At 44.2% G+C, this 24,989-nt stretch overlaps 1 protein-coding gene across 4 annotated transcripts in view; it reads right to left on the reverse strand.

Annotated features, from left to right (window-relative positions):
* Positions 1-24,989, reverse strand: part of BIN1 (bridging integrator 1) — a 97,926-nt gene that overhangs the window by 54,210 nt on the left and 18,727 nt on the right. For all 4 annotated transcript variants that reach the window (XM_030487647.1, XM_030487645.1, XM_030487646.1 and 1 more), the window contains exon 2: positions 2,760-2,840. In XM_030487647.1, the coding sequence (XP_030343507.1) occupies positions 2,760-2,840 (81 nt within the window). The remainder of the gene's footprint in view (positions 1-2,759; positions 2,841-24,989) is intronic.

The raw sequence follows: 24,989 nt of genomic DNA on the forward strand, positions 1-24,989 counted from the left end.
TGAGTTACTGACTGTAACCGTCCATGGCCAAACCTACACTGCAAGAGCAAAGAGTAAGTCCACACTACCTGCCCTGCAGGCTGAGGCTGTGCTGAACACTGTGGGGTAGAGGCAGAGATGGCTCCAGCCCATGCCAGCAGCAGCTTGCCCCTCATGCATCTGGTGTGAAACACTGTAAACCAACCCAGAATTTCCACACATGAGCATGACAGCTCATGAACGGTATCAGAACCCAGCTGCTCTGCCAGGCTGAAACACAACACAGTGCCAGGTGTAAGGGCTGCCACCAGCCTCCCACTCCCTGTCTCTCCAGTGAGTATTTCAAATGCAGGGGAAAAGAAGCCAAAGCCTAGCACACCTCGTGCAAGGGGCTGTGTCCCAGCTGTGCAGCAGGCCTCTTGCTCCCAGGTCTACAAGGACAATTTTCAGGAAAGGTCCTTGTGCCAATGCCTGAGCACAAGTGACACTGGGAAAGGGAAGGAGGGGGGAAGCCTTCGCATGAACTTTTTGGGAGGTTAATTGTGAAAGAGAATCTGTCATGAGGGAGTAATATCGGGCCCAGTTGTGCTGCTTGTCAAGCCTTCAAGAGACATAGGTGAGCCCTATAGCCCTGTAGAAGCATGGTTATGCCCAGCTCATTTGTCATGCAAGAAATTCATCTGTCTGAGCTAAAAAGCTCCTATCATTCAGAGCCATCAGAGTGGGCTCTTATATGAACCTCAATGGACAGAGGTGGGAAGTGCAATGCTTTCCCTTACGTCAACTCAACCACCATTGAGGAGAACCATAAGGTGTCTTGTTTGAAAATGAGTAAGTGATTTTTGGGCCTGCTCTCCATTCACCGACAGCCCACACACGGGAACATGTATCAAAGTGGTCCAACATAGCCATTAGTCAGAGAAGCCTCTAATCAAGCAGCAAACAAGGCCACTGCCTGGTCACACCACATCCAGTTCCACAGGAGAGCTGTTCTGTTTCAAGGCTGCAGCAAAAGATCAGCTTTCCTCCAGACTTACATTTCCCACAGGAGCAGACTTTACAAGGAAAGGCCATAGAAATTTCACACATAGCTATACTACACACACACACAAATAAAAACAAGTCTGTCTATATGGACATATAGCTGATTTTTTATTTCCCTAGTCTGCTCGGCATCATAAATCCTCAGTCCTGGATACCGCAACAATCCAGCTAACTCACATTTATGATTTGCCCTGTAGAATGGGTATTGTTCACATTTATTTTAGGAATAGGGAAACTGAGGGCCAGAGCAAAACCAACAGACCCCGAGCAGCAAATACAGAGCAGCCTCCACCTCCTTTGATAAATTATTTGGAGAATTTAGGTCATGGCCTGCCCCTGCAAGATGGGTGAAGAAATTAAGCTGCAAGGAGTACAGAGGCAGTGCTTCTTTTACAGGCTTCTCAGTGCACTACTAGAACTCGTGGCTTTAGAAATTGAAAAGCCATCCCAGACAGCCAGATCAAGAAGTTTGGATTTGCGTTTTTCAGTGTTTCTCTTTTATAAAGGTCATTTCCTTATTGTCAATACTTAAAAATTATATGGAAAAGTCACATCTGGTAATGTCATGTCATCAGAAAGAAGACAAATTGTATTTCTCTGTGTACAAGAGAATATCACTGGTGGACGTGCTATAGAGATGTTGCATGAACTTCTGGAGCAACAGCTATTATTGCTGCCAGGAGAATGAGCACTAGTCTCCAGGAATCTGCAGTCAGCTCTGGTTAGACGTAAGTCAGACTGAAAAATTTTCATTATATTCAGCTGTGGCAAATCCCTTCTCAGTTGGTTTTGTGACACATAACCACACCTGCTGAGTCTTAACAGACATGATGCAGCTGCTGCTAACAGCTCCAGAAAGAGGTCCTACATATGTCAGGGCACAAAGGAGCTAAAAGACTTCTTCAGCACCAACAGAGCTTTGGTGTGGCACACATTTCCTGCCATAAAACAGAAGCAACACTTCCCCTAACACCAAGTACAAAGGTGCAAATCCCCTGGGGTAACTGATGTTCCCCCGTCTCTGGATGTCTGAAAGCTCCAGATTAAAAATAAGCAAATAACTAAAAACCAACAAAACACACCCAGTTCAAGATACAAACCTACTGCTGTTTCAGTAGGAGGGTGGGGGGAAGTTGCTACACTGTTAAAATATTTTTGTATGCTAAATACAGGGTCAAACCAGACATGCCAAAGAATAATGATTCAGGCCTGACACAGTGATTGTGCAAGGATGGGGGGGGAAGTCAGATTTAGATCTTAGCCATGGAAGGATGTCCCTTTTCACTGTTTGCTTACTTTGCCTCTTTTACCCTCCATTGCACGTAGGAAACCAAAACTGCCTTGTTCCATTTTAATTTTTATTTCTAATCTGTTTCCCATCCTATCCATCTTTCAGAGACAGTGTTGCTCTTATATCTCACCTCCAGCCCAGCAGAAAAAATTACATTACAAAGCATCTGCTAACTGAAGGAAGTGTTCTGGTTGAGCTATTTCTTTTCCTAAACTTGAGTCTAGAACAAGTATTATTTTTCAGCATACAGTCTCACTGACTCCATAACAGGAACACTGGAAGACACAGTGTAACTTCTCGTAAGTGAAAAACTATGAGATGTGGGTCACTTCAACAGGCCTAAGCCATCGTTTAATTTAATGGGCTTTAACTGCATTATTGCAGCAGATGACTGGAAGCTAATATTGAAGCCCAGGGTGCAATTACATATAGCTAATTATCTTACCAGCTGTTTATTGAAGTTCTGCACGCACTGTTCAAACTGCTCATCTTTTGTTTCATCTGCTTTCCCAAGCTTCTGAAGGACCTGCAGAAAAGAGGAGGAAGGAGACTTCAAACACATATCTAGCAAAGCAGAGACAAAAACACATTTGCAAGTTTTTGCACACCAGGCTGGAAGAAGTTAAAAAGTATCCCTTATTCCTGCACTCAGAATTTCTGAAGTATTTCTCCACACAGTCATAGTGGGGAAAAGCACTTACAGACGAATCTGGATGAACTCAGAACTCTGCTACCTTGCTGTACCAAAGAGCACGACTGAGCTTTGTCCTTCACTCGTCTAATAGTTTTTGCAGACAATACAATAGCAACCCAGTTGTTCATCTCCTGGACCAACAAGAAACAAACCACATCACTACGCCTTTTGTTGTGTGGTTACACTTATCCTGATTTAACACTAGTTTCTGGTCCAGACAGGGTGGGGTTTTTTGCTCCCAAAACAACTGGACTGCCCTCAAAACCAGAAAGCCATGCAGAGACCTCCTTAGATAAAGAAGGTGTCTGGAGCAGTGCAAGCCCAGCCTTCTTTTCACCTTTTCTCACTGTGCACATGCTTGGCAGGAGCTCGCTGTTCAGAGCGACAAAGGACCTTACACCATGAATCTACATGACAGAGTCTAAGTGTCATGTCTGAGAGTGTCAGCAGCCAGTCCTGTTTCTCTCACCACCTCCCTGCACAGCACAGCTCCCCAGAGACTGCAAAAAAATCCTTATCAGACTACTTCCCTTATCGCCCTCCTCTCTTAATGACCTCTCCATGCAGCTAAGTGGATTGCTCCCAGGCTTTGAACAAAGAAGCATTTCATTTTCTGGGTAGGAAAATTAAATTTGTCCGTCACAAGAAGGCTGGGTAACTGCAGCTGTGGAGGGGGGCTGCAGTTATTTGTCATGTCCTAAGCAACTCCAGCAGCAGGGAGACATGGATCTAAATCATAGCTGGTTAAGCTCGATTACAAAATCTTTGTTAATCAAAAATAAAACCAGACAACACCAAATTTAAAAAAATAATAATTGGAACTATACCGATCATCTAGTCCAACTGCCAGTGCATCTACTGGTCCACTCTCACCTTTTTACACTGCCGAGGTGGAGGACATTCATGTTATGTCTCTTTGGCTAATCTCGGTTCCCTTCTCCACCATTAAGCAGAGATATTCCCAGCTCACCCATGACCACAATAACTGACTCTAGTGCTAGACACTATAAATCAGTACAGTCATTCAGCACCCAACTCATAAGTCCCCTTATTTAGGCTGGGATTTAATGCCTAGGAGGAAATCACTGTTCTTCATTCCCCTTCTGTTAAACAGCCTCTCTTCATGCCCAGGAATCACTGAAGTATTCAAAATGTTAGCAAAAGCAAGGGAAAGGATACTGCGCTTTGCCACCAAGGGCTGAACCAAAAACCTCCAGAGTTAGAAGCACAATTTTCTACAGCTCAAGTGACAGCAACAAACACTGCAGCTACAAGCATCTAACTTGATTGTCTACAAAGCAAGGGCATAGACAGCATGAATATTCCCTTCTTCCTCTCAAACCCTTGCCACATAAGGGCTTGTTGGAGAGCAGAAGAAGCAACACTGCTTGGACAGGCAGAGTCCTGTACACCAGCCATTGGTGCCTCCTTTGCTCATCTGCTCCAGTGAAGGGGAATGCGTGCCACAGCAACAGTGCTGTTGAGGCTGCACGTTCCTCTGCTATGCCAGCAGGAGAGAAGCATTCAGTATGGCCTCATCTTTCTCATCTGATGGTGAACCCCTTCCAGAAAGGACACTGCTAAAAGGCCCTGTGTTCAGTTGTACTCCCCTAAGCTAACAGATCTATGGAGCATGGATTTCGCACCTGCTGGGTGACTTCCTAGATGTCCAAAGAGCCATCACACCAGTAGCACCCATCACTGACAACAGTAAAGTATGCAAGCTGCAAATTCCAAAGCAGAGTCATGTTCCCACTGTGCAGATCAATATAATTATTAGGGATATAAAGGAGCTTTTTATGGGGCAATGCATCTGTCCGTCTAGTCAAAAGACTGATGCTTTCAGGCCTGGAGGGGAGGGAAGGAGACCATTTAACTGGGAGTAATCTGGAGTATGTCTCTGAGGTCAAAGGTTTAGAACAGCCTCAGTGCTTCCTGGTATAAAACACTGAGCAGCACCCACAAACTATTCCTTGTGGCAGCCACATGCCTGCTTTCCAAATGTCCAAGAAGTTAATCTGCAGTTCCACTGCTCACTGGGGGTGGGAGGCATGCACACTGAGTCTGGGGTCACCCAGCCAGCTGGGAAGATCTTGTTCCACTATGCCGAGGTGCTACAACACAGCAGAGAGACAACAGCCCTAGTCTGCAGCAGGGCAGGGGTCATCTCATACCGCTGCCCCTCAAAACCAGATCTGTCCCATACAAACAGCCCAGAGGTCAAACCCTAAGTCATTTGAGCAGCATAAAACAATGGGTCCACAAGACTGGCCCTCAAGCCTTCCCTCAGCTGTCCCATCAAAGAGCCATCAGGCAAACTGTACTAACAAATCCCTCTGGACCCCCTAAACCAGCCAGGGTTGGAGCAGATGGCCCTGGGTGTGCTCCTGACTGCAGACATGTCTGTGGTCACTGCTAATAACCCGTGAGCTCACAGGACAACTCCCCTCCCCAGGCTGGTACGTGCCGTCATAGGTCAGGCTATTCCGGGTGAGCCACGGCTGCTCCCTCCCTCCCCCTGTGACAGCCTTTAATCCTCCAACTCACTGCAAAGCCAGATCAAGTTCAGATGGAAACTTCAGGCTCTTTGATAGCTATTAATGGAGCAGATTTAGCAGGGTAGGAGTCAGGACCCAGCCACAGCTCCCAAATCTCAGGGCAGATCAGAGATGGTGTGATCTGTCAGCTGCTGCCTGGACACAAACCACACCAGGCAGCAGACACGGATCTGGCATTTAAAAGATTAAGAAGCAACCATGGCTAGGCTCCTTGGTCTGCCCTTGACCTGAGAAGTCCTGGCCCTGCATAAGGATAGGGACCATTTCAAGACGGTGCAAGCTAGGATGAAGGAGGGAATACTTTGCATGAATACCACAAAACATCCTGTGGGATGGATTGCTGTTGGTTCCAGTCTTGGCTCACTACAGATTCACTATGATAGGATGGGGTTATCACCCCAACCAATGTTTTTGGCCTCAGGCACTGGACACCATTTTCCAGTGTTGCTCAGAAACCAGATCACTTCCAACAGTTAGCTGGATCTGCAGGTGCTCCACATTTCTCATAAACCAGAGCTATAGGCAACTGACCAGCTACTGCTACATCTCCAAACACAGCCAAATTCCACCCATGGAGCCTCAGTTTTCCCTGCATTTGAATAAAAGCAAGGAGTTTCAGGTTTGACTGAAGTTTTAAAAGCACTTTAAAGATCCTAGGAGGCAAGATGCTATTAACAAGTAAATTATCACATTCTTCTCATATCACTGATGTATTTGTAATCTGCTGTGGCAGGCAGAACTATTTGCAGTAAACTTTGAGTTACTGTACTTGGAGAATTGAGATAACACAGAAGAGACAAGGAAATCTGGAAATCTTCTATATTGGAGATCGGGCATTCTACTAGCAATGGTCAGAGAAGTAAAGTCATGCAATAGCGTTTAAAACCAGCAACTTTTCCTAGTAGTATGGAAAGTTTGCTTAGGGAAATCCAAGTGGCAGTTTTTTCTCGAAGGCAAGACCATAACATTCATAGGATGACTGAGCATTACTTAAATATCACAGCTTCATAGGACTCAAAAGGGAGATTCTTATCTGGCTGCAGTTTATCTGCATCTGGAAGCACCTTATCTGGCTCTTTTTTCCAGGTGTACAGGAGGAAGCATTCCCAAAGGGCAAATCCCTGCACTGCTAACATAGGGTTTCTGGTGCTCTGCTTTAAACACTAGCCATGAAGGAAACCGAGGTCTGAATACCAGCCTTGTGACCACCAAACCCCTGATGCAGAGCAGCAGTCACCATGAAGGACAAACACTAGCAGTGCAGCAGCAGCTAGCACCAAGAAGCAGTATCAGACTACTACGAATGCAGTTCTGCTTTGCTTTAAAAAGCAACTGTAACAGATTCACATTTCTACTTTCTAACAGAGAAATATACACCAGCTACTTAATGCATCCATAGTTCTTACGCAGCACTTTCTTTCACGGTCTTCTAAAATATCAGTGCCACAACAGAAGCCCTGAAAACCCAAATATTCTCAGCACACCCCATGCAGACCCATTATGTGAACCAGTAACCTAATAAAACTCTGCTTTTCATGGCATATGGGTCCCCCAGGCCAAAGATGAGTTTAGAGAATGCAAGTGATGAGTAGGAAGGCAAAAATAAATGTAGCTTGAGGATCCCAAACAGAACTAAATCTGCATCTGAAACATCTGAATTTAGGGTGGTCCAGCCCCGATGAAGAAACAGTCATTAAGCCCATAGCCAGAGAACTTGAGCCCTACAGGTCCACATCTTACTCCCCACTGTATCAAAGAAGGAGCTGCAGTCACATCTTACCCAAAGCTCTTAAATCACTTCATCTCCTGACATCTCCACCCGTCATAAATGACGCCTCTGACTTTTGCTGTATCTGCCAACTCCAGCGCATAATCTCCAACTACCAACTGGGCACAGAGCCAGTAACTGCTGTGACTAATTTTGAATTGCAACAAATTGGCATGTGCCAATGGGTCAATTAGCAACAGAACAAATAAACCTTTAATCTCAGGCTGCTGCCTATTCTTCCATGGAAGACATTGTACTTGGAAGAGGGGGAGAAGAAAATAGTGTCCAAGTCAGACAGAAAGCACAAAGCCACGTAACTTAATAAGGTACAAACAAAGGAAGTTTCATAAGCTGTTTTAAGCCCTGTTACTTCTCTGCCCAAATGAGATGTGATTTGCTCAATGAAGTAGATTTGTGCTCATGAAATAATTTGGGTCTTGCACTCAGAATCAGGAAGAAAAGCAAGAGCAGCAGTGGGAGTCCTGTTCCCCTTTTGACCCTCCCTGGCAGCAGGGCATGTCCTCCTGCCCTCCATGCCTGCCTCTAGGCTGGCTTTGGGTACAGCCTGGCTTTCCTCATGCAAGCCTGGCACAATTAAGTCTTTCTTTGAAACAAATGGACAAAGAAGGATGGGGGTGGAGAGGAAGAAACTCCAAACATATTAACACTTCATTGTAAATTGAGAAAGTTCTTCCCATGGCAGAGCAATCAGCAAGACCCTCGGATCACTGGAAGATGGGAAAGGGCAATGCCACTCTTGGCACAGACAGAGCCATTCTTGTTTGCGTCTTACTTGCTAACAAGGTTCAATAGATCCTGCAAAGACAGGATGTTGCCTCTGTCACTGGGCTGAGTTGGGAAATCAGGGTTCAATGCAGCATCTTGTTAGGGACTTCCTGAATGACCTGGAAAAGCCATGTCCAATGTCACATCCACCCAGCTGTAAAGAGGAGAGTTTGTTCAGCATGTCACAGAGTCACCAAATTTATCCCTGGCATCTTCAGCTGGCAAATGGGAAAGAGAAGTACAGAGAGATGAGATGACCAGTTTTGAGTGCTCAGCTCAAGACACACTGAGTTTGATTTTTACAGATGTCCCTCTAATTAAAGTATGTGAGAATTTGCAAGCTTAGCCATATTCTAAAACCCAACCTTGACCAGGGAAAACAAACAAACAAACAAACAACTAAATATAATTTTCTGGTCACATTGTGGTGTTGGAAGTCTCAGAACATTCCCAAAAAATACGCTAACAGTGCAGGATTTAAATCACTAGAATAGATTGCATGGAGATTCTCTGCTAATGAAAGACTTCAAGACAAGAATCGCAAGCGTGATTTAAGCCTTACTGACCCCACTCCACATAGGGGATGGACCTTGTAAGGCCCTTGCAAAGCTAGTCTTCCCAGATCCTGAAGATGACAGCAACAGAATGTCAATCACTTTTTCTCCAAACAAAGATCCTCTGCAAAAGGAACTCACTTCTTCCTCGATATCACAGTGGGAAGTGCAACATATATCTAGATAATAATGGCATGTATAGCCTAATGTCAAAGATACAAAGGTAACTGCCACCTTCCCTAAACAGCACTATATTGAGAAATTTCTGTAAGAGCAAGAGTCACGCTGCATTGCCTCGAAGGCTTGACTCAAATATCTGCCTCTGACAACTACTAAAGAGCAGCCTCACTGTGACCTGCACCTTCAAGACACACCTCTCAAGTTTAATGTGACTCAGTGTGGTCACACTGGATTGCCTTACAAGGCTCATCCTTCTCCCTCACTGCAGTCAAGATGGCGGGGGAAAGGAGCTCCACTTTCTCATTCTAAATTATTTCCTGGAGAAACCTGCTTCCTCATAATGGGGCTCAAAGAGTTCATGGCAACAAACATTTCACCAGGCTGAAGTCAGCATCTTAAGAATATATCTGTTTCTGATCATGCCATGAGTAAGACAAGATGTCAGAAATAAGCACAGCCAGTGCAGGACTTCTTTCAAATCTGGTGGCTTGGAATGATGGTCACCTTATCCTTAAGGCCAAGTCATAAGTAACGAGTAATATCGCAGAGAAAGGGGTACACAGAGGACCTGTCCCACTTTTGAAGCTGTATGCACCATGCTCATCTAAGAACGCCTACTTTATTTCAGCATTTTCCTTTCAATACACTGCTGAAGACTCCTCTTTTTCTACAAAAAGAGGATTGTTTGGCCGCAGCAGATTCTTCTGCAGCAGTTGCCATCCTCATTCCAAACTTAGAGGTCTTCCTTGAAGGAACTACAGGGTACAAGCATGCAGTGATGGCCCTATGGGGACAAGCTATTCCTAACCACACCATGTGCTTCACCCAAAACTTCAAACAAATGAAAGTAACTGTGCTCAGTTTCTCCCCACAGAGCGAGGCAGATAGTATCCACCACAAATGCGAAGACTCAGCTAGGTGCATTGAAACATCTCAAAAACAAAAACATGTAGAAACATGTTAACCAATACTACTACAGGGAAGATACCAGTTTTGCATTTGCATTCTCTGTTCTGCAGAGGTACTTTGTATTGCTTCATAGTATTCACTATGAAAACTACCTGATGTGAGCTTATGAAATCTTTTGCTCTTAAGATGCTTCCTCTTGTGCTTGGGTCCCTTTGGGGACACTTTTCTCAAGCTACAGGCTATCAAACAAGGGAGTCACATCACTCATATTACTGGTTATCAAACATTTCCTCATTATACATAGTACATCATTATCAAGTGTCCTAAGACAATAGGCAAACACAACGAGAAGAACTGGGCCTAACTCTCAGACTTATTCAGCCCAGGACAGCCAGCGAAGGGAAAGAAAAGGCTCTGGGTACTTTAGCTTTGCACATTGGTTGGTCTCCTGTGCCCACCCCACAGCCTAAAGATAAGGAACGGTCTTGTGACACAACACAGGGGCAGCAGAATTGCAAAGAGTGCCCAGGGTCCAGAGGATCACATACCTCCCGCACTACCTCCATAAGCCTATCAGATCTCAGGCTGTTCCTGTGCTTGGAGCTCAAGAAGTTGGCTCCCATGGTGTTGCTGAAGAACTGCTATCTTGTTTTGCAAGTCAGAATGACTATGCCCATGGGTAAACCCTTTGCCTAAGATAAAGAGCCCTCTTGGACATGGGACCAGAATCCCAGTTAATCTCCTGCACTAGGAAAAAGGCCAGGACGATTTTCATTACCCTGGTTACCTCTTCCTCTGTTTCTACTGCTCTCAGCATCTGCAGTAATACCCGCTGACCCCACGCCATCTCTCAGCAAGTCCAATATCTGAGGACCAGCACAAAGAGCCTCTGCAGCAGATTTCCCCCAGCCCATTCCCACCCTAGTGACACTACTCGGTTCTTTCTGAGAGAGATACTAAGCACTTTGCTTTCAATTTCCACTCTGTGATCAAATCACTTTCCTAAGTTGGGCTTTGACATTTCCCTGCCTTAAATGTCACTCATTCTGGGAAACCTTCATTACCAAGATATGCTAACACTGTCCTTAGCTATAGTATATTGTCAACAAGTAAACTAAAGAAAGAAAAAAAAGAAAGGAAACAGATGGAGCAGCTCAAGAGGAGACGCTAGAAGCTCCATACCTTAAAAGTCAATACTGGAGAAAAGACAATACAGAGACCTGTAGTAACTCACTCATGTACATACTATCATACAAATTTAGTCTGTACACAGACTGTACCAGCTGCACTGAAGGCTAGTCACCATTTATTAACATTGATGAACCCATGGAAGGCAAAGCCATAATATTCCAGCACGTTATACAAAACAATACCAACAACATCCAAAGTGTTTCTGTTTTATGCAGCCAGCCTTCTGAACTTATCCTGCCAGGTTTCAGAAAGACAAATTCTCCAAAAGAAGGCAGAACCAGGCAAATAGTCATAATGCAGAAAAAAGCAATCATATCTTGAAAACAGTAAATTAAAAACCCACTGAGAACGCTGCAATCTCCCATCTCCAAGTGTCTTCATTTTTTTTCTTTCCTCCTCTCTTTACATGTAACTTTGGACTACTTCTTATGGGAAGCATGGGAGCCCACCCGCCTTCAGGTCTAAGCACTAGGAAACAACTGTCCAAGGCTTATGCATTTGAAAATGAAAACAAGACACGGCTGCAACTTGCATTTTAGCTAAACAAACTAGGGGTTTGTCAGGAATGAGGGTGGTTCTGAAATAGCTGTTTGCTGGCTGGTTTTCATGATCTTCTTCTCTCCTAGATGTAGTCTTGAATACTCCATTGCTTCTTCAATCTATCAAGCTACCTGGAGTGCTCCATGAGCAACAAGCTAATAGGGTCCATCTCAACTTTCTCCAACAACTTCATCCTTACAGCAGGAGTATCTCTCAGACTACTACAAGTGAGTCCTATTTATCCTCCCATTTCTGACCATACAAGTACCTCATATCCAATGCTATTTGGCAAGCATTAGACAAGCAGGCAGGAAACCAAGGTTAAAACTATCACCTACCCATCCTGCCTCCAGTGGCCAACTACTCCCTGCAACATCCCTGTAGCTTCCTGCTGCTACTTTATGAACAGTTTTGCATTATACATTAGAAGCATTTAATTTGTGAAAACACGCACAATGCAGAGACTTCTGAAATTTGCCTTTATTCCAATAAATATGGGTTAAAGGAGCAGTGTAGTGTTTGGTATTTCAGGGGTAATTTTTTTTACTTTAAGGCAGAAAAGCCATTTACTGATCTAGTCCTCTTCAGTATTTTCTCCAAGTTCCCAAGATATAATCAGGAACTAATAGAAGAGTTTATTCTATACCTCTTGTATAGGATTCACAGCATGGTGGCATCCAGATAGTTTAATGAGTGCAGTACGGATACCCAGGAAGTACAGAGATGCTTTAAAAAATATTTGTAGTCTGTTACTTTATTTCAAAGGCTCACTGCTACTTCCCACACAACTGGCTTACAATACCTAAACCTCAGCAAGTTTGGTGGGTTGATTCTTGGCTTTCCACAAAACAACAGTGGTACTTGTTCTGCAAATCAGAGTTCTGAAACCAAAAGGCACAGGAAGTACCATGCAGCTAATCTGTGCTAATTTCAGCCTCATACACACTCATTAAGGAAAGAGATAAAGATGACATTCAAGTGCACACAAAGCCCAGGGGCTCAGTCAGTTTTTTGTAGCATCAGATTTGACCAAAAGCCTATAAATAACAAGATCTTTGATGAAACAGGCAATCTCTATATGCGTTCCCTTGCTTTTACTTCAAATAGCACTTTCAGTGAAAAAATTTGTTCATAGTACTTTTGAATAGATCTGAGCTGGGTTTCAAAGAGGGGGGGGGGAAAAAAAAATCAAACTAACTGAAAAACAATACAAAAACCAAAACTCCAAAATCAGATCTTCCCAATATCCATGGGATATATTCAAAAACAACACCACACGCACATTGTTCCACCTAACTTCGCAAGCTAAACTAAGTGACTTGAATTTAAACTGCATGGAATTAACTGTTATAAGTGTGCACACTGGGGCTTAGGAATTGAACCTGATCCAAGAGAAGGAGACTTTCTTCCTTGCTTTCAGATAGTTCTGTAGCAAGCTGGTCATCTGGTCTCTGTGCAGAGATAACTGTTAAGAGAGCACAAGAGGTTTGCTTCCTTGTTTGCTTTCTGGACAGTTTGTGTTCAGAATTACATGAAGTAATAAAGAAAAAGGAAAGAAAAGAGTCACAAATAGAATTGCTCCCCTAACAGTAGTCCAATATTTTTTATTTTTTTATCAGCAGTCCTAGGAAAAGCCCACAATATGATTGAAAGTACTGCTGAAACTGGCAATGTGGAGGCCTTCTTTTATGAGAGACCCTACAGTAACACCCTCTCAGCGGTCAACAGTGAAAAGACATTTTTGAACAAGTCAGCAGGTTTTTTAAGCTGTATGACCAGTTGCCAAATTTTCTTCAGAGTTTAAGAACAGGTTGCCAAGCATAAACCCTCTCCCTCCAAAAACAACTATTGTGAATACACCTACATGAGGTAGGTTTGCTCTATTAGCTACCAGCAAGATGGACAGTAAACCTGGAGATCTTCAGAGAGAAGATACTATGCGAAGACTAAGCCAGGACTATCTGGTTGGTCTGGCAGGAAGTGCTTCCGCCAGATTCAGAATCCTTCACTCTCTTCTCTCAAAATCACAAATCAAAGGTGAAGTGCACAAGGTCACCAGACATGCCTGTATCAGGTACACTACTAATGACACACTGCTTGATATCACCATTTGAGGAGAACAAGGCCCTTCTACACTTCACCATCCTGCCTATATGAGGCACAGATTTACTGGCCATGTGAAAGGGGATGCTATCCCCATGTTACCAGTCACATACAGACTTCTCAAGTGTCTTTTTCTTTTCTTATGTGGCAGAAGATGTAAAGGCCAGCCAAGAGACCCCAGCTCAGCTGACATTACCACAGGGCAGAAAGGGTGCTGTGCTGTGCATGCTTGCACCAGCAACAGGGATTGCTGGGCGTTTGTATCAGAGTTTGGCATATGAAGCCAGAGAATGGAAAAGGCACCTCAGGGTGCTTTTCTTTATTTTTAAAAGGCACGGGGAACAGAAGAGAGAGGGCTTCTTCATCTGCTAAAGCAGCAGGATTGCTTGCTAAAGCCTTAAACAGGATACAGGGCACAGCAATTCAAGGAAAATAGGTTTTTATGCTCATCCTCTCCTCTCAAACTTTCACATCAAGATCTTCCAGCCGAGGCAAAGCATTAAGTGCTGCTAATTAGCAACTCAGTCGCTTCTGTCCTTCATCAGTTTTGAGTCCTCAGATAACCAGATCTGATTCAAGCTCAGCAGCTTTTATTTTTGACAGCAGTCTTAGAGCTCAATTACCAGCTTTGGACAAGATGGCTCTCTGCTCAGCACCAGGCTGGAAGGGTGTCGACAGATGCTGAATATATTATAAACAAGTGGACATGAGCTATCACTCCCAAAGGAGAAGGAAAAGGCACACTGGGAAGACTTTGTCACTACAGATTAATTGGAAAGGGGGTCTGTTAAAAGATCTTTAGGCTGCTTTCATTCCTGCTATGCACCATATATTCATGAGCATTAAAAACAGGTCCATGAAACAATACAGGGGTGATCGTTTAAAACTGCTGCAAAAGATTTCAAAGAGAGCATTAGGGAGGCAACCAGGATTGCTGGTTACAGCACCAGCACAGCTGCAAGCTGAGTCCACTTTCCATCATCACTCATTGTATGCAACCTCAAGCCAAGAGGCCTTTCTTCTTCTGGATTTGTTTGATTACAGTGGGATCCCAACCCTGGGGTTTTACCCTTCAGAACTGCTGCAGTACTAATGCGTTATCACACTAACAAGAATGAATCTGGACCACGTGTCTGGCTTAGCAAAGGGCAGAAGGGTTGCAAACCACATGGAACTGAAAATCCCCAAGTCTCCTGCAGACAAAAGATGCAGCTCACTAGACAAATAACAAGTGACAGTGCAAAATACTGCTAGCACTGCTTACATAAGTGTACTTTTGCAAACTTGAAAAAGTAGGGAGAGAGGGAAATGGAAACAGAGAGGAAAAAGAATTGTAAAAGAAAACCCTTTCCAACAAATCTTTTCCCACCCCATCACAGGTAGCCAATTTTTCACTCAGAAGTGAGGTGAAGGTAGATGCAAAGACATGTAGACTGCTGACATGACAGAGCAGTTCTGAAGAGGTTGATGCAATCAAATCCCTCTGCCCTGATCATACATTTGCACCTTCATTTTAGGTAAAAAAGGAGCCAAATATTGAATGGGTGAAACCACTTTTCTAACCACTAGCGTTGTTCTGACATGGGTTCATCTGGTTTACACAGGCAGTATCTCTGGACACTACTCTGGCAGAAAGGCCTGATGGCAAGTAACTCTTAGCACTGTCCTAAGTCACAAGTGAACCCTCCAAAAACACGTGGCCAGTAAGTCACTCATGATGTTCACAAAGGGTTGAGTTCCACCAGCTTTCATAGCCTATTTCTCACCGTAATGCCAGGGGAACACAGGTGCAAGCCCTTCATGCGTCTAGTCAAGCATGCTGAATGTCTACCGCTCAGGGCCAACCCAAAAATTTCTATTTGGGTTATATGACCTACTGCCAGATTGGGCCTTGGAGAAGACAGTATCAGTAGAAAGTCATGTTCCTGAAAGAATGAAGGCTTATCAAAGGTCTGCAATGGGAAACAAAACCATTTCCCTTTAGGTCAATAACCTGAAATAGGCTTTTAAGATATAGTGACCAAAAACTGTTCCCACTCAACCACCATTTAACAGCATAAAGTTATGCATAAGCTCAGGGCACCTCTGGCTGGACATTGATCTGCTCTCTCACTCGCATTGAGGATCAAGTGGGACAAGCTTCCCTGACAGTGCTCATCCTTCAAGACAGGGCTGAGGAGTACGTTGCCAGCTCTATTCTCCTTGGCTTATCTGCTGTGGGAGAGAGAAGGTTCTTTCTCTTGCAAGGAAGTCCATTAATAGGAGAAGCTTTTGAAAGAGAAACATGGATACATGGCAAGAAATCTTAGCAGTCAGCTAAGATCATATGCTATTTCCAGACGGCTTATGGACATACACCCATAACACGTCATTAGCTGTGCACAGGTGGGGCTAAGGCTACCAGTCAATTCCATGAACAGCTTGCCCCCAAAAAACAAATACACCCTGTCAAACAGAGAGCCCCATAGTTATTAATATTTACCATGTATTTCAGGAGAACAAACCAAAAATGCCAAAGTAGGTAACAACCCTTCAACACTCTTGAACAAGGATCCACAGCAACCAGTCCATGAAAATCCATGCAGGTTTAATCCTTCCTCTTTCACATTCAGCCATGGTTTGAAATTCCCATTCCATTTTTATTTGCAGAAGCCCTCACCTGCTTTTTTTTCTTATTAAGCACACGCATGCAGACAAACACAAAATCACCATCTAAACTTAGACTGGAGAAGTTAGCTCCGCTGTAAATGTCACTAGGTTTAAGCCATGGCTGGGAGGAGGGCAACTGACTGTTATTGTCAGTCAAAAGTCAGGCAGAGACAGATTGCTGTATCAAACACCATTGTCAGCTGTCTCCTCTAAAACAAACACAAAGTCTGTTCTTGGAACCTGCAAGCCCTTGCTGTGGCCATTAATAACCAGGGGCACTGTCAGCAACCTGCAGCTCTCCCAAGGCCCTGCTCCACATGCCACCACTTCATGTTACAGCCTCACTAGGAAGGGCTTGAAATTGTAAGTGAACTCACATCACTTGTGGAAAACAAAAATGTTTTATCTATGAATTGATGTGCCTGCCTCTAGCCTTCAGAACAGTATACACAAGCTGACCAAGCTGAGCCTGTGCTCAGCTTGCCTGCATCATCACTCAGGTGTGTGCCACAAAGAACCAGCATTTACTTTTCACCATCCCATCCCCCCAGTCATATCCACGTATGGAGTAAGAGGAAGGCAGCCTTGCACCTGCAGTTTTTCATGTCTCCAAAGGGGTCTCTAAGAACATAAGATTCTTTGGGAAACAAGTGGATTCCCTTGCCTATCACATTACTAATCATCTTTCTGTTTATCCAGTATATGAACCTCTTCCACTAAAAAGCATCTGCATGCCTACAGACGTCATAGTTATTCCTTCAGTCCTTCCCTGTCATCATAAGACTGATACAAATATCAGCCAGACTTATAAAGGTTTCTAAGACACCCACGTGCTCAAGTGGTGCCACCCAGCTACTCTTTCCTGGCCTCCCTCTTGCTCTGTGAACTTCTGTTCACAATCCTCACACGCTTTCATTAAACATCTTATACAGAGAAGTAATGTCACACTTATAAGTGGTCCCAGCTCCTGCAAAAAGAATCAAACACACAGCTCTCACCCTTCCTGCACAGCTGACTTCACCCTTAGCACATTTCAGAAGTGGTTCCAGGGGCCTCTTGGAAATTCAGGTATCAGACTCTGGCTGTCTCTGTTCCCTCCTGCAGAAGTTGTGCAAATCAAAGTCCTTTTTAAACCTCTTGAGCTGTTACAATACAGAACCATAAACTTATCATGGCCAGATAATAAACAAGAGGGGACAGATGTAAAATTACAAGGAGTATAAGTTACCTTGCCAGAAATTATTAACTCCAGTCACATTTTCATTAACAAGTCAAGATCTCCACTTTTAAAATAGACCCCCCTTTCCCATCCCATTAAGCTCCTTGATAAGCTAAACCACATGGTATTTACACAGGTTAATGTTTCTTTTAAAAAGTGGGATTAGCTTCACTTCAACATAAGGAAAACTCCAGAACATTTTCAAGATGACATATAAACCTATCTTTACAGGGTGGCTCTGATTTTCTTCTTTTGACTGTGCCAGTTGTGTTGTTTACAGAAAGCTTGAAATGAAGATAAAACAAAGCTATTCTAGTCTGAACCTTAGCCCACTCCTACAAGGGGATCAAACTCTGCGTCCCTGAGTACTTGTGGCATGAAGGCCAGCCATGATCACAGAATCAGCTAAGAGAAAGGGGAGTGTCTGTGTTGCAAGACACACTCTTTATGTAGTATAGATTTCATTTATCATGGAGATTCAGCTCCTTATTAGTATTATAAACACTAAGTTCTCATGCTGGAGCAATCCTTAGCAGCTTGCAACCTGCAAGTACAAAACTGAAAGCAGTCCAGGAGTCAGAAAGGAACTTGCCCTCCAGAAGAAAGTCTGGTATAACTTGTAGCTTCAGCTGTGAAGGAAGTTCAGGACAACCTCTGGGTTCACCACAGAACTAAGAAGAAAGATTTGCTTTCTCTTCCACCAAAAACTTCAACAACAAAATCCTTTTCATGGGTTCTCTGTGGGAATTTTCAGCGCTTCTTTAAAAACAAACAAAAAACCAACCAAACAAAAAAACACCACCAGCCTTTCAATGTTTAGTTTTAGTTAAAGTTGAGAGTTCCTACAGAAAGCACTTGTCACTGAAGACCTGATTTTGTTAAAGTTTTCAGCCACATTCTGTCATTATAAGGAAAATGCCTTCATACAAACCAAGTTACAGAAGATTAAAGACCACCTGACTTATTCCGTGAGTCATTTGGTGCTAATCTTGTTATACAGGCGGACAATAAAATTAGATGTCCGTCCAGAGCCCACAGGCCTTGCTGACCTTCTGTGGTTAAAGCAAGCTTATTCTAAAGCTAGCAGTACTCATGGCAACAGGAAGGCCAGAACTGCATCTAGTCGCTTTTATCTCCTCTTGCACAAGAGCTTGTTTGCAAAAGGTTATCAGGAGGCAGCCAAGAGCAAGTCCAGGTAAAATTCAAGCTAAGTCTCTGGATCACAGCAAGACTCTCTAACGATATCACTGCTGTTTAGTAGAGGTAATGCCCATTTGCTGTTGCCCACCCTTGGTATTATCACCATCTGCACAGCTGTGTGAAGTCCCCTCTGTTACTCAACAGAGGCTGTGAAAGCACCACCAGCAAGATATCTTTATCTTCAGTGACTAAACGTGTCTTTGACACCAAGATCATGATACATGATCTGGCCCAGTGGCTGCTACAAAGCTGTCTCACTGCAGTTGAACTGACATCACACTACCTGAGAGCTGGTGTATGAGCATGCTTCCTGCCTAGGACATAGACCACAGGAGCTGCCAGCCCTAAGACATGGAATCATAGAATCAACTATGTTGGAAAAAACCTTTAAGATCACCAAGTCCAACCATTACCCCAGGACTGCCAAGACCACAACTAAACCATATCACTGAGGGCGTCATCTACATGTTTTTTGAACCCTTTCAGAGACAGTGATTACACCACTTCCCTGGGCAGCCTGTTCCAATGCCTGATCACCCTTTTTGTGAAGAAATATTTCCTAATATCCAACCTAAATCTCCCCTGGTGCAGCTTGAGGCCATTACCTCTTGTCCTATCGCTTTTTACCTGGGAGAAGAGACCGACTCCCCACCTCACTACAACCTTCTTCCAGGTAGTTATACAGAGTGATAAGGTCCCCCCTGAGCCTTCTACAGACTAAAGAACCTCAGTTCCCTCAGCCATTCCTCATAAGACTTGTGCTCGAGACCATTCACCAGCTTTGTTGCCCTTCTTTGGGCATGCTCCAGGACCTCAATGTCTCTCTTGTAGTGAGGAGGCCAGAACCAAACACAGTGTTCAAGGTGCAGCCTCACCAGTTCCGAGTGCATGGGGATGATCACTGCCCTGGCCCTGCTGGCTGCACTATTTCTCATACAGGCCAGGACGCTGTTGACTGCCTTGGTCACCTGGGCACAAGCTGGCTCATGTTGAGTGACGATCAATCAGCACCCCCAGGTCCTTTTCCACTAAGCAGCCTTCCAGCCACTCTCCCCCAAGTGTTGCATGGGGTTGTTGTGACGCAAATGCAGGACCTGGCACTTTGCCTTGTTGAACTTCATACCATCACTCAAAACTCTCAAGCACAGAAAGAGTACTTGAATCAGAGAAGCCCTCCCCATATTCAAGAGCATTCACAACCTCTTAGGTTTAAAACTGAAATTGAATAAACACCTTGCACTACACTGGATGACATAGTATGTAATGCATCTATGCAATCTACTTCAGAAGTCAGATCAAGGAACCTGCTAATACATCCCTAATCCCAGACTCTTTCTGCATCAATATGGACACTCATGTCCCAGCCACCCACAGAGCCTTGCAGTGAGTTAGCCCTAAGAGGAAGATGGCCAGACTCCTCTTCTGTTCAATGCTTGCTATAGAGTGCTGCTGCAAGATATGATGGCAATGTAGGGAAAACACAAAGACCCGACTGCATGCCTTGAAACAAGAGCAAACTTAGCACAGTATACTTTCTATCTCATATGGTACGTTACAACCATGCTCACTAAGCAGCCAGGATGTGCTCAGAGACCAGCTCATCTTCTGTACTACAAAAGAAAAGCCAGTTCACCACCACAGTGACAAAAGCACCAAACTGTGACCTTGAGGTAGATTCACCAGCAAAGTACTTAAATGCCAGCACTCCATTCAACTCACTCTGCTGCACAGTCATGATCACAAAGTTTAACACGAAAGCCAAATGGAAAAAAAGGAACAGACAGGCTTTTGTGCTTTTACCCAACAGGATGCATTTAAATGCTTTCTTACAACTAACAGGGCAAGTTATCTACTTTAAAACTTGCCTCATTTAAACATTAACTGTCTCCAGACAGCCATGTACAACTTTGGGTAATAATCAGTCTCCCAGACAGCTTTTTGAAAAGCTTCTGACTCTTGAAAAGAGAGTACCAGGTTTGAATCTCTACTATAAAGTCAACATTTTAAGCATTTTTATTCCAGATTATTATGTGCAAGTCAGTTTGTCATCCATTGTCCCACACACGAAATACAGCAAAGACCTCTTCCACTTTCCCAATTCCTTGCAGTGAATTTGCTCCATTGCTAACTTGAGACCCTCCAGAATTTTCCTGTACATAGAAATGTGAAAAGCATAGAAAAGCAAGTTCACCTCAGTGACACACAACATCACTGTGAGCTTTATGCCTTGACCAAGGAGGCCATGCCAAATGGCAGAGTTTGAGAAGGAGGCCAAGAGCAGAGCTGTTCTCCCATGCATCATTCTCATGCCTGCTCTATGTCTGCCTTCGCCCTGATCCCTGGCCAGCTCAACCCATCAGGATAGCATCTCTGAGGCACCTTTGTCCATGGATCAGGCTATTCTGCAGGGCTATTGCTGCCAAGAGTTCAAACTGTCCCCGGCTCCATATTCCAAAACCTCCTGCCAGTGAGAAGACAGCAAAGCCAACACGTCCATTGTTCTCTCCTTCTTTTTTAGCTGAACCAGGAGAGAAGAATTTAGGGGAAAGGAGGGGAGAAATATCTTGGAGAAAAAAAAATACTATCAGTGGAAGCAGGAATGGAAAGAAAGGCTGCCCGAGATCCTCCTGCACACTAAGTAACCAGATACCAATGTGCTACAGAAGCCTTGAGTGCTGCCGCTCCCAGCCTGGTAACATTCCAAGAGTTGCCTGTAACATTAACAAAAGGGAGGTAAATTACTGCTTCCACTGCGTCACTGAGTGACAGGCCACCCAGAACAAACGGAGATGAGAGAGGACAGGGTGAAGGGAAGGAAAAGTTCGTACCTACCAGCCAACCTGTGTGAATTAGAACAGTTTTGTGCACAGAAGGTGATCTCAAGATCCAGGCTTGAAGTAGAGTGAGAAGAGAGCTTAAGTGGAGACACACAGAATCAGCACCAGACAGACAGACTTCAGCTTTTAAATTAAATTCCATTTCAAAAGGGGGAAGTTGAAAACTCTTTGCTCAGAGAAGCAGGTTGAGGATAACTGAAACACACACAGGTGCCTGCCTGCGCACTACCATTTGCTTAGAATCTCAAAGTGTAAACAGCACAGGGAGTTAGACAGCAAGGCCAGAAGATACTCAGTTGAATTTACAGATCTGGTTATAAACATGAGAGAACATTGCGTGATTTTCAGCATGTGGTCTGCAGACTTCAAGGCTCTCGAAGAACAACTGAGGAAAGCAAGCTGTATATTTAGCCTTTACAGAGAATGACAAACCCCTGTAAAAGAAAATCAAGGCCCCCGGGTTCAAGAAAAGGTTTGAAGCCCTGCTCTAGTTGCTCACAGTCGCAAGCAAGTGAAGACGTACCTTCCTCCCTGGTACAGAAGGTGTCAGCGTGACACGTGCTAACCCACACAGATGTCTTTCCAGTACAGTCGCATCAGCCTCCAGTGCAGCAACTACATACTAATTTTGGCTTGGCGTGAGTTTAATAAAAATGAGTCATGACAGCAACCAGCAAGCGTTCCATGGCTGCTGCTATCCACACTAATAGCTCAGGAAAATGAACATGGCACATGCACACCATTCTGTGCCTTTATTCCCATGAGGCAAGTACCATCATACCTAAACACTTCTATCACCTGTGAGAATGGGGTGTAGGCATAGACGCTGCCATCAACAGTTGCTGCAGCAGCTTCCTAATTCCCCATCAGGCTGGATGATGCTGCAGATAGCTGGTGGGCATGGAAGACAGGGTTTCAAAGATTAAGCATGAGCTTTTGAGATCTCATTGGCAGGAGACACGTTCTGCCCTCCCCGTCAGTCATGGAAACATAATAATAGCTCCCTGCTGGATCCTATCTTTCCACAGATTTTGTTTCCCCCTCCTTAAACAGCTCTGTGACCATAGCCAAGCAAAGACAGGAACTGGAGCGCTTCCACCATGGGAACAGAAAGCTGACAAGGGAGGAGAACTTCTTGTACCAGGTGGGTGTCCCCATCCCAACCTGCTCTTCCAAATCCCACCCCCTGTAACCACTGCACTTAAGTATTAGTGATGTGCAGCTTACAGACCTTCGAAAGTATTAAATGCTAGTACTGCCTGAACAATGACAGGTTTTAGGAAACAAAAAGCAAACAAACAAAAATACAAACCACATAACTGAGATTTACATGCATAAGGTATTTTCAAGAGTGAAGATAGAAGAGAACAGGGAACAAAGTCTAGTTGTCCCTATTGATTCACTGTTTGTTATCTGCACCTGGTTATAAAGGGTCATGTTCATCCAATATTTAGCTTCCTCTTGTGCAAATCTCAACTACCACTTCATTCACGCCTTTTTTCTCCTCCCTCTCCCAGAATATGACAATAGGAAATGCTCCCCAGCCCGTGCAGCAGCGCCAAGCTGAGGGACACACATCCCAGGAGGCAGCAAAATCACTGGTTGATACCCCAGGAAGAGGCAAGTGCTGAGCAGCACGTCCATGCGCCTGGCTGCAGCTCCCAACAAAAGGAGCCTTTGTCCCCAGGTGGCTTTCAGCACGGCTGCACCAGAATCAACAAGGATCCATTCCAGCAGTGCTAGGAAACAGGATGGGGCAGGAAAGAATAGGCTGGGCTGCTCCTACCTTCTGAGCACCTCTGGCTTGCACTGAGGGGGGCTGCATGTCAAAGGGACATGGGTTCTGAAGAAGGGTACCATCCTAAAAACTATCAGGCACTAGCTAGGAGATGTAGAAGCCATCTTCTGTAGACAGCTTACATATACAAAGCATTTAAAGTACTGCCACCTAATCACTTCCAGGTGAGAGACCCGATTGTCAGTTTCCAGGGTGAAAGTTCTGCTTTAATTCATCTCCTGCGAAACAATAGGACCTTCCTTCAAAGTACATTCTCCAGCACAAGTGGATAGAGCATTTCCTCCACCTTCATTTCCAGAACAGAACTATCCTGCTTGGGGATGAAAAGAGAATTTGCCCTGGACTGGTGAATTCCCTAAAGCACAGAGCAGTCTTCAGAGAGGCCACAGTTTCATGAATACTGAAAAGCTTTCCCACCAAGGCCACTGAAAGAGTCTCATTTTCCACTCTCTCTCCTGCGCTAACATCACTGCCTGCCCATGTGCGAACTCAAGACCTTGAGTGGCCATATACTGATCAGGATTGAGAAATGAACCTCAATTAAAAATAGCAACACAGATCGGGTTAAAAGTAACCAATGGTTTCTGACGTCCCAGCCTGGCTCACAAGGGGTGGACCTGATTTTCTCAGCAGCAATGCCTACTTATGCCCTCTTACAAAGGATTGGGCCATTGTTTTCACTAAGTCACAGGACCTACCGTGAGGGTGGATCTTTGGCTAAAGGACTAGATTCAGTGGCTGGGCAGGTTTGAACAGAATGTATCCTGCCTCTATCTGTGAAGTCCCTGGAAAACACCAAGGTTTAGACTTGCCAAACTTGTATTTCAACAGAACTAAAAATTCACTCCCATTTCTAAAGAGGGAGAATCACAGCCAAGCCTTTTTCTATTTCGAGATAAGCTGGTAGATTCCGGTCTTGGCATTTCAATTTTTTTTTTTTTTTAAACTCGTCATTATACAAAGGAGATGCAGATAAACCAGCCACATTTTCACACAAACTCATTCAAATTCAACGCATTTTAGGAACTAGTTTGTTTACTAAAAACTTTGGCTTCACTCACCAGGAGTCATTTCCAAACCTCAGGTTTTGCATACTTTCTATAACACTTCAAGGTTTCACTGAGATTCTGAGGTTTCATACGTACCATGAACTCAGTGACATATCTACCACATGCCTTTCATTTAGGTATAGTACCAAGAGTAACAGGTTTTACTGAGCAGGAAATGTCCTCCTGACTATCCAGGGTCCCTAATTTTACGCAACCACTCCAGAGCCAGATACTAATGTACCCGTACACCCAGACACCCAAATAGATGCGAGAAGAGCCAGTGCACCTTGCTATGTATTTCCTCAGTAACAACCACTGCCCTACTATTAAATGCATGCTAGGATCAAAGAGTCAACTTCATTTGGATTCCGGCTGGATTGCACAGCTGCGATGGGCAAAGGTTAAAGACGATGGGAAGAGAAAGAAAAATTACAGCAAGAAGGATCTAGAACAACTGAAGAGATTGCTGTGGAACAATATGGATCCTGAGAAAGAACCCTTAGCTTGGAAGAGGAAGAGTTGCCTATGTTTTGGCTTGTCTGGAATTAGAGGACAGAAAATCTGAAGAGCGAGTTGTTTCATGTGACAGCCTAAGTTTTTCCAGGAGCAGAAAAATACAGTTAAAGCAGGGGCAGCTTCT

This window comes from Strigops habroptila, chromosome 5, assembly GCF_004027225.2.
Source record: "Strigops habroptila isolate Jane chromosome 5, bStrHab1.2.pri, whole genome shotgun sequence".
Lineage (NCBI taxonomy): Eukaryota > Metazoa > Chordata > Aves > Psittaciformes > Psittacidae > Strigops > Strigops habroptila.